Raw genomic sequence first — 9,842 nt, 5'->3', positions numbered from 1 at the left:
TCTGAGAGCATGGTCACCAGGATCTTCTTGACCAAATAATATATGCAAACACACACACACACACACACACACACACACACACACACACACAACCAATCAATATCCTTGAATGATGAGTCAGAGCCCCGATGTTGCTTTGTGTTCCGGAAGCTTGAGCGTCCCTGTTGCTATTTTGGGTTGGAAGTGGCATTACGTTGCTGTGGAAGCAGAGATTGGTGGAGGCGTGAGACCACCATGGAGTGCTATTTTAACTCACAGACAGACAGACACACACACCTAACTTCCGCTTAACTCACCCAGAATTGCCCTCTCACTAAAACGGGCACCTATTCAACAATCACTGCCACCGCGACTACAACAACTGTTGCCACTAGAGCTACTTCAGATAAAAAATGACCGGTATTATTCCTCTGTTACACCTAGTCCAACAACACCTAACTGCCACCTGGAATTACTGGAGCTATTAATTAAGAAAGTGGTACAATTGTAAGAGATGCCTATGGTTATACTGCTCTCCGAGCCATGGTTTAATACTGTAGCCTACAGTCATATCACAGGCTATCACTAAGAGACAACACTGGCTTTCAAAGCATACACACGCCCTGTTCTCACACTTGCATCCACTACTTCCTAAGCACGACGTGGTCCGACCGTCACGAAGACACAAATACATCCCAGCACATACACGCAAATACACTGAAAGTCAAATTTGAAAGACTTCAAATGTACTAATCAGTACGTGGACAAATGTGAATATCACTCTTTCCTATCTATCTGTAAACAATATCGCTCTCGAGCCCAATTTTCTTTTTTCATACAAGCTCTCCCGCGCTATCGCATCCCAGAAGTCGAGCGCCAAGCGGATTTGTGTTTGTTTTTTTTCTGGCGCTCGTTTCACGTTCTCGCTATTGTACTAGAGCTCTTACCTGTGTTGCTTTGTGAAACTGCTTTTTCAGCCCCGCGACAGACATCGTTTCTATTTACGCCTTGTCTCCACGGGTACTCGTTTTTTAAATTCAACCGGAGAAAAATGTCCCTTTTTTCGTTTGCTATGCGCGCTCCAACGGGCTCGCCTGCTTGGCTCGCGGGTTGTCTGATACAATGATCGGGCTATTGAATGTCATTCTACAGTCCGTGACGTAAGACATACACACACACACACACACACACACACACGACCACCCCCTTATAGGGCAGTAATATTTCCGGTTGAACATTCGCTAGATATTATACTGTGTTTCGTCCAAATACAATAAACATTTCATTAATTGGACTTGTTTTAAGGTAGGCTATTCCTTTAATGGGAGACGTTAACACTAAATGTAAGTTCAACAGCAGACATGTAAACTATTTATAACATTTAATATAATATTAAATATTAGCGCAATTACTTTAAACAAAAATATATTCCGTTCAGCAGCAACTACTGTCAAACAGTTCTGTCTCTCTCTCTCTTACACACACTCAAACAAACACACACACACAGAGAGAAAGAGATAGAGAGAGAGAGAGAGAGAGAGAGAGAGAGAGAGAGAGTAAAGCGCGCACAGATTCAGTACCTAGGACAGCGACACACCAGGTCCAGGAGATGCCAAGCTCTTATCACAGCCGCCATGTTCTTATCAGTGCTGCCACCATGTGGCATTGACTGTGTTAGAGAGGCAGCGGTGGTGGCAGTTTCACCAAATCTGCGTGCTGAGACCTCTACCGGTTGCCCTGTGAGTCATACCTGCCAGAAATGCCATGTTATATGCTTTGGACCAGGCCATAGATGGTTCTGGAAAAGCTACCTGTGAAACATCCCTGTGTGGTCCCTGAGTGTGTGTGTGTGTGTGTGTGAGAGAGAGAGGTGGGGGGACAGACAGATTCATTTTGAATTGATTGATTGATTGATAATGGGATTGACAGAACCTGACCATTACAGATTGTCACAAAAGCTGAAAGCAACACATACACATACTGCATATATATCCCAACACAGACTCCAATATTATGCACACCACACTTCGTCATATATCATACATGATTTATTAGCATTATCTTCTAGAATAATTTCTCATTGTTAGGTGTTTATCATTTGGAATTGTTTCCTCTTGTAAAATGGAATCTCCTGAGGGGGCCTTAGAATCAACAGCAAACATTGTGTGTGTGTGTGTGTGTGTGTGTGTGTGTGTGTGTGTGTGTGTGTGTGTGTGTGTGTGTGTGTGTGTGTGTGTGTCAATACCACACTTTTATCTACACTCTCCAATAGATTTCACCAAAGTCTTAAATCAGGGTCCTATCTGAAAAGCTAGTACAGTGACCTAAGACCTAAGTCACCCTTCAAAGCAGAAACCACAGGGGTCCCCCTTCAGTGATATGGGGAGTTGTGTTCTTTGCCCGGCCTCAAGGCGGCGCCAGTCCTGTGCTCTCCCGTCTTGATGTGAGCTTAAAAGAGTTTTCAAGGTGCAGTCTACAGTCCTAGTTTGGCCTCAGTAAGAACAAATCCTTTCTGAGACCTAGAGAGAGATGTCATTCTGGTATGATTCCCATGTGTAAGAATGATCATATCTCAGTATTAGCATGATATATTGATGTTGTCGACGTAGAAGCAGCTATAGTTGTTAATGAGGTATTATTGTTGTCAACAAAAAAGCTGGGGCATATTATTAATCAGAACTAGTGTGGAATGTGGACTAAGCGTATGAAAATGTAAGTGTATGTGTGCATGTACCTCGATACGTATAACAGGACTATAGTAAAGGTCAGCACATTAACTATGACGAGTATACTACTGCCGAACCAGCTTGATCTTGGTTATCGTGGCAAAAGTTACTGCAGTTGGCATGATTGTCAGGGGTATGGTCTATGCCATTGTGTTTGAAGTTGTAGGTGTCACTGGAACAGCACAAACAGGGATAGTTTTGAGTACTAGGTTTATTTTCTTTTTGGTCCTCTCTTCTCTCTTGTTCATCCTCTTCTTTTCCTTCACCATGTCTCTCTCTTTTGATCTCTATCTTTACTGGAGCGCTGGACTTTCGCCGAGGTCTCTTAAGGGCGGGCTCTAGAGCTGGGAATGCTGATCTGGGATTGGTTGGCTCCTCATTCTGTAGTCTCCCTCCTCCTCCCACTTGAACAGGTGCATTGTGGGTACCAGAAGAGACTTGTTTATCGTAATAGTCTGGTGCCCTGGTAACAGTAACCCCAAGCAGGCCAGAATGTGTTGATGTCACAGAGGCCACTTTCTGCGGTGACAAAGGTGTGTGAGAGTGTGTTACGGAGACAGCAGGTGGACTGGTGCTTGTAAGAGTTTGTGCTTGAGTTTGGGCGTGAGTGTGTGTCTGAATATGTGTTTGAGTGTGTGCTTCAGATGGTTTACCACGTGTGTGAGGGTGTGCGTGCACATGCGCCTGAAAGTGTGTGTCTGTTTGAGCACGTGTGTGTGTTTCACTGTGTCCACACGCCTGTGCATGACTGTGTTTGTGCATATGAGGCTTTGTTTGCGCCTGAAGACGTGCTTCAGTATACTTCTCTAGCTGTGTGTGAGCGCCACTCGTGTGCATGTAAGGCTGTGTTTGAACACACACGTGTGTGTGTGGCTGCGTATGGGTGTGCCCGTGCATTCGCGCGTGTGTGTGAGCCCGCGCCTGTGAGTGTGTGTGCACGTGAGAGTGCAGCCGTGGGTTGGGGTTGGCGCTGTGGCGGTTGCGACTGCGGAGCGAGCTGAAGAGCGCGGAACAGCCCGGAACCGTGCAGCTGTGCTTGATCTTTAGGTGCACGGCATTGTAGTGGATCTTCAGCGTTCCCTTGTCGTAGAACGTCTTGGAGCAGGCGGAACAGCTGACGCGGCTCTTGTTGCGCACCATACACACACCACCGCCGCCGCCACCGTCACCGCCACCACCACCCCCGCTGGATGACACTGTGGAGGACGAACAGAGAGAGAGGGATGAGCAGAGGAAGACAGGAGAAGAAGGCAGAGAGAGCAGCTCGGTCTCAGACCTCTCTCTCTCCTTTCCTGCCTCTTCTCTTTCCTCCCCTCCTCTCTCTCTACCTCTTTCCACTCCTGTTCCCTCCCCACTTCCCCTACTCTCTCTTTTATTTTCACTAGTTCTTTGTCTTTTCACCTCCTCCCCGTCAAAACTACCTCCCTTACCGTGGCCATCCCTGATTGGTGAGTTGGTCTTTGACGCCTGCTCTAATTGGCTGCTGAGTCTGGCGTGGCCCTGTGTGTGTGTGAGCGCAGGTGTTTGTGTGAGTGTGTGTGTGTCTGTGAGTGTGTGTGTGCCAAACGGGACGGGCGAGAGGAGGGACACACACGCCCCCTGCTGGTTCTCAAAGTGGTGCAAGCTGTGATTGGCCCCGCCCAACGGTGACACAGCACCACGTGACTGACTACTGCACTCAATGAAGTAGCGGATGTCAGAGTTTGGCCTGGTTGCCGTGGCAATGTTGAGGTCATGGCCCGGGTGCCCCATGAGCTCCACGATGGGGCGAGTTTCGCCAAAGCGCATGAACTGCTGCAGGGTCATTGCCTCCTCCTCGAGTGACATCATCACCCATCGATCTAGAACCCGACCCAGAGTGTCCTGTAAACATAATTACACAGACACACACACACACACACATACACACAACCACAACATGAACCATACCATACCAGAAATGATGTATGTGAGCGTGTGTATGCTGTGCAATATGTGATTGTGGTTGTTTGTAAGGATTAAAGTTCATGTGAATGATATAGTTGATATGCAGTAAGCAGATGCACTGTGGATAAAAGTGTGTATGTCTGGGTGTGCGTCAGTGAAACGTGTGTTTATCTGTGTGTGGGCGAATGTATGCTGACCTGCAGTATGTATCCTCTGACATAGTCCCTGAGGGTCCAGCCTAATGAGTGTAGTATGTTCCTGACGTCAGCAGGGGGCAGTACACTGTAGAGGCGATCCAGAAGGATCTTCATGCGCGTGGGTACTGCCTGTGCGCCGAACAACATCAGACTGCTGATGTCATAAACCTGCGACGCTCGCACCGCTTCCACCTGACGCACACCCAGCACAGGTGGAGTGCCCAGCTTACTCAGGGCTATGGAGACATACACACACACACACACACAGATACACATGTATACAGAACCACACAAACATACAGACACAAACACGCAGAAACACAAAAAAACACATGCATGTATAAACACAAATACACACAAACCCACACACAAACATATGTATACAGCATGTTTCATTCTGAGCAACTTAAAGGCATTTTTGAACGCTTTGCTGTTAAACAGACCACCACCACCACAGTCCCTGACTGTCTGAGTAACACTGTTTCTGTCAGGTGGGTTAAACTGTAGTAGGAGCTCCCTGACGGTCTGAGTAACACTGCTTCTGTCAGGTGGGTTAAAGGAGCTCCCATAGTTGAAGCTACAAAAGGTAACTCCAGAAACAGTAATCTTAAGACAGTTATTTGTGTGATGTTTGATCACAGTTTAAAACAGCAGTGCGACGGCATATTAAAGGCAATTCCAGTTTCTTTTCATAACCCTGTTTCTTTTCTCTCTGTATGATTCCGTGATCACAGGCAACTCTGTTTGTAATGTACAACTACAAATCCCTCTATCAGGGAAAGCCTGATTTAAACGTTCAAACACAATTGACAAAAGTATTTATGAAAATGTTCTAGAAACTATTTTACATTAACATAGGGACTATTTCCCTGTGATTAGGTTTGATTAGACTTGCAAATGGCTTTAATACATCTACTAATACAATTGTGTTCTTTAAATATAATGCCTGTCATTATATTGATTCAGACATTCATTTATTCTTGCTTTTTATATTTCCATATTTAGATATTTTTTCTGCACATTTAGCCTGATTTTTATGAAAATTGGTAACAGACAATTTGTATGCACAGTTACATTTGCGGTTCATGACTCATGACATATATATATATCATGTAAAATTAACTACTACTTAATTTCACATAAAATTATTGTTAAATCCTATATGTGTAAGTTATATTAATTTGTACAGTGTTGATTATAGAAATAACAAAGGTGCTCAAATCATTACAATATTTATATGTATCGTATAACAAACTCATCTCATTGTTAAAAAGACAGTTATTTTTGAGCCAGCTTGCAAATGCTGAACAATTTGTCAGAAACTTTAGCAGAACTGATCAGTTAATTGGTTAAAAACACTAAGGTAATAATATTACTTTTGAAATGTTGAAGGGAAAAGCTTGTTTTTACCATGGACGACCCAGCCATGCTGACACTGGCCACACGATCTCAGGTTGGCCTTCTCCGGCTGGAAACTCTCACAGACGCATCCCAGCATAGTGCAACCGATCACCTGACAAAGAGAGGGAATTGGAAATCTAAACTCGTCCATCTGTTATCATCGGCAACACAGACATGTTACTGACAGAGTGAAAGTTTGAGGACTGCTCCTTGATTCTTTTCTCTGTGAGCAGTGAGTAACGTATTTCTTTGTGGTGCTTATTCGGTATCTGATGTCTTGGTTTGATGACCACAGGACCTCGTGGATTGATATGAACTAACAAACCTAAACACCGACTCATGCGAACTCGAGTAATGATAGGGCGGCAGCAGTAGTTTTAACCTGTACGAATTAATATGAAGAACGTCAAAATATTAGATTGTCATTCCCCGACGACTCTATTCTCCAGTGTTTTACTGATATTTTCGAATCTGCTTGTATAGTAATGGAGGGCATGTCGAGTTGTTACATCAGGTGCAACTTTCACAGCTGGTGAATTGATCTCGTTTAAAAACCACATTGACAAACATCCTAAACAGACTCCTAAACAATACTAAGGACGATAATCATACGGGAAAAGACATCTTCACGGTCATGTTTAAATTATCAAGCCTCTGTATCAGCCTGCTTTCATAACACATTTCTGGACAGTTTACCTGCATGTCAAAGTGTCAGCTATGACGTCTTCGTATCTACCTTATTTTAAAAGTTGTTCTTGTCCCTCTTCTGTCGTCAAAGAATGGTGCATTAAATATCAGGGCATATATATATATATATATAGAATACTGTAAATACATTCAAATAAAACTGTACATTCAGATATGGCGGTAGGTTTACATTTCTGTTATTTCCATTGTTTATTTAGTTAGCTTGTTTTAGTGCTCAGATCCTTCAAATACTGAGATTATAAGAAATGTATTGCGTTCTACACACTTCATGTTAATTTATGATTTTGAGGACGGGGGATTAATTATTATTATTTATTTTTTTCATAGCAAAAACACTTTTTTATCAAACAAGCAAATATCGATTTTTTTTAATTAAAAACGAATGGTAATGGAAACGTATGGTAACTTAGCCTACTCCGTCGTAGACTACTTCGTGCGAAGACTATGACCAAGGTGTTGGTGTATTCATTATTTGCAAAACACACATGAAAACAGCGCATTGTATGCAAGTCTAGGCTACAGCTTACCTGAGGGGTAACTCGGTAACGGGCGTCCCGCTCTCCGTGATGTTGCCATGTCCCCATCGCGCCAGTCCACTTCTCACAGTGTTGCCGGGCCTTACAATTATAAAGCTCGAGATCTTCAGTCGTTTCTCTTTATCCTGTTACTTTTTTCTTTTGTTTATTTCTCAGCGGTTTCTCGGAATCTTCTGCCTAAGTCTATACTGATCTCCTACTTCAGCCATCTCAATTGGCAGGCTATCTCTCAACTGTGAATTTGAGTTATTAATCTCTCTCTCTCTCCCTCTCTCTGTCTGTCTCTCAACACCAAAACAGGAATGGGAGGAAGCTCTAGTTAATTCTCTAATTTAATTGGAGAGTGTGGATGAATTGAAGAGTGTGTGTGTGGGGGGGGGGGGGGGGGGGATTGGAAGGGAGCGTTTCGGGGTTGTCAGTAAGAACAAGTACACAGAGGAAATAAGTAGACTCACAATTGACCTGCATAGAGTGAACAACTAAAGGGACAGAGTGAAGGTGAAGAAACAGCATTTATGTGTGTGTGTGTGTGTGAAAAGGCTCCATATGTGACGGCCAGCATCTCAATGCATTCTCACGTCTCAGTTATTTATTCCATTGGTTTGCCTCTGGATGCCGATCTCTCCACTCTGTCTGCCTCTCTTCTCCCAGTGCCCAATGATCTGGCGGTGTTGATTGAACACTCAGGGAAGGGTCTACCAGGCCGAATAAGGTCAAGACAAAGCAAAGGAACTGAAATGCACGGAGAGATTCTCGTTCAAATTCACGAGTATTCACACAAGAATGGCCTGTGTGAGAAGAAGCAAAAACATATTTTCACAAAAGCAGGGCTGAATCAGAGTTTCAAAGATGACTCTGTCTGCGTATTTCCCTCTCTCTATGCCTGTCTAGTGTAGTTAAGAAGAAAGATCAAACCATATGAAACTATATGAAAGTCAGATCTAGTCCCTGTTACCCTATTCTCTCAAATCATTTCCTTCTCTGTCTGGCACACACGCACACACACACACGCACGCACACACACACACACACACACACACACACACACACACACACACACTATATACCCCTTGATATACTCCTCTATGCTTTGGAGAGTTTTGTCCTGCACAAGAGGAAAGACCATGTAAAAAAATATCCCTTTTTTCCACAGAACAGTCTGCTGTGCACAGAACATGAGGCAGGGTCTACAGTTGAGCCATTGTGCCACAGTGTTCAAAAATCCAAACTTAAAGTCAACATTTTGAAGAGGTCTTTTAAAGACTTGCTCGGAACCAACAGATGTATCATTCTTTGAATAATTATTTGGTCTATTAACCTTTTAGCAAAGTAATTGTACAATCTTTTTTGGTTCCAATCAGTAGAACGTTTTGGAGTAATTTGAGTTGTCTGGATAGAACCTGTAAATTAAAAGTATCTTTTGATACTACTGGATAGAACCTGTACCATCTTCTACTTAGAACCCACAGTTGAAAAAGTCCTTTTTGACTCACTGTTTTACATCAAAGTACCTTCACAGCTATTAACTGGATGGATGTTAATCATGTTGATAGGCTGCAATCTGAGATGCAATCTGTGCTCAATCTTTGTCGCCATCCCTGTTTTGAAGGAGTTGGACTCCCTGCAGTTTTCAGCGCCTGTGAAGATGTGCATTAAAGCATTAAACAGTGCAAACGTAAATGACAACAGAAGAGACTGCAGTGGAGTTTACAAAGAAGCAGAATAGTGGGAGAGCATTGGGAGAGGCGTTCATGGCTCAGGCTATGATGGTGTGTGCATGTGTGTGTGCGTGCGTGTGTGTGTGTGTGTATGTGAGTGTGTGTGTGAATCTCACCTCTCTCGTGGGATGTCAGGTGCGTGGCAGCAGGTAGCGGAATGTCCCAGAACAATGCGAGAGACAGGAAACAGCTGACAGAGGACTTCATCAGCACGCCACTTCCTCAGGGCACTCAGTCACACTCAGGGGTTGTGTGTGTTTATGGGGGGGATGAAGAAGCCTTTCCCACGTCTGACAGGTTTGGATCATAGATTTGGAGTTTAGCAGGTTTAAATAAGTGTGTGTGTGTGTGTGTGTGCGTGTGTGTGTGTGTGTGTGTGTGTGTGTCAGTGTCAGCAATATACAGAGAGAGAGAGAGAGTGAAGTGAAAAAAATAAAAACGTTTTTACTGATAGGACATCATCATCATCCTCTTCCTCATCCTGAGTGCTCAGCTGAAGTTGATGTATGGTTCTGAAGTTTAAAGCTGGTTCTGAAGAACTCCAGCTGTGGTCTCCAGAACATCTGATGTTTTTGGGGGGAGACGACTACTGATCTACATTTTCTTCCAAGATCAGTGCTTGTTTTGCCCAAAACCCTCTGCTCATGTTCT

At 43.8% G+C, this 9,842-nt stretch overlaps 2 protein-coding genes across 2 annotated transcripts in view; both read right to left on the bottom strand.

Moving 5' to 3' along the window:
• LOC105891443 (endophilin-A1-like) overlaps positions 1–1,109 on the bottom strand; it is a 16,527-nt gene extending 15,418 nt beyond the window's left edge. Inside the window, exon 1 of the mRNA XM_031584673.1 lies at positions 927–1,109. Coding sequence (XP_031440533.1) covers positions 927–971 — 45 coding nt within the window. The 5' untranslated portion in view covers positions 972–1,109. The remainder of the gene's footprint in view (positions 1–926) is intronic.
• A 2,038-nt stretch (positions 1,110–3,147) lies between these two features.
• Positions 3,148–7,761, bottom strand: LOC105891421 (zinc finger protein basonuclin-2-like). Its single transcript, XM_031584617.2, has 5 exons — positions 7,465–7,761; positions 6,239–6,341; positions 4,829–5,064; positions 4,007–4,568; positions 3,148–3,224 (listed from the first exon to the last, which is right to left on the bottom strand). The coding sequence occupies exons 1-5, from the start codon at positions 7,519–7,521 to the stop codon at positions 3,148–3,150; spliced, it is 1,035 nt and encodes a 344-aa protein (XP_031440477.2). The 5' UTR covers positions 7,522–7,761.
• Positions 7,762–9,842: the final 2,081 nt, after the last annotated feature.

This window comes from Clupea harengus, chromosome 18 (assembly GCF_900700415.2).
Source record: "Clupea harengus chromosome 18, Ch_v2.0.2, whole genome shotgun sequence".
NCBI lineage: Eukaryota > Metazoa > Chordata > Actinopteri > Clupeiformes > Clupeidae > Clupea > Clupea harengus.
The sequence above is the reverse complement of the archived record's forward strand: the minus strand, read 5'-3'. Positions and strand labels throughout refer to the sequence as shown.

Bases quoted from the DNA above. Each gene is read 5' to 3' on its own strand.
- LOC105891421 (XM_031584617.2), bottom strand. From the start codon at position 7,521: ATGGGGACATGGCAACATCACGGAGAGCGGGACGCCCGTTACCGAGTT. The intron at 6,342-7,464 runs GTAAGCTGTAGC...TCTCTTTGTCAG, and splicing joins GTTACCGAGTTACCCCTCAG to GTGATCGGTTGCACTATGCT. The intron at 4,569-4,828 runs GTCAGCATACAT...TTATGTTTACAG, and splicing joins TCAGAGGATACATACTGCAG to GACACTCTGGGTCGGGTTCT.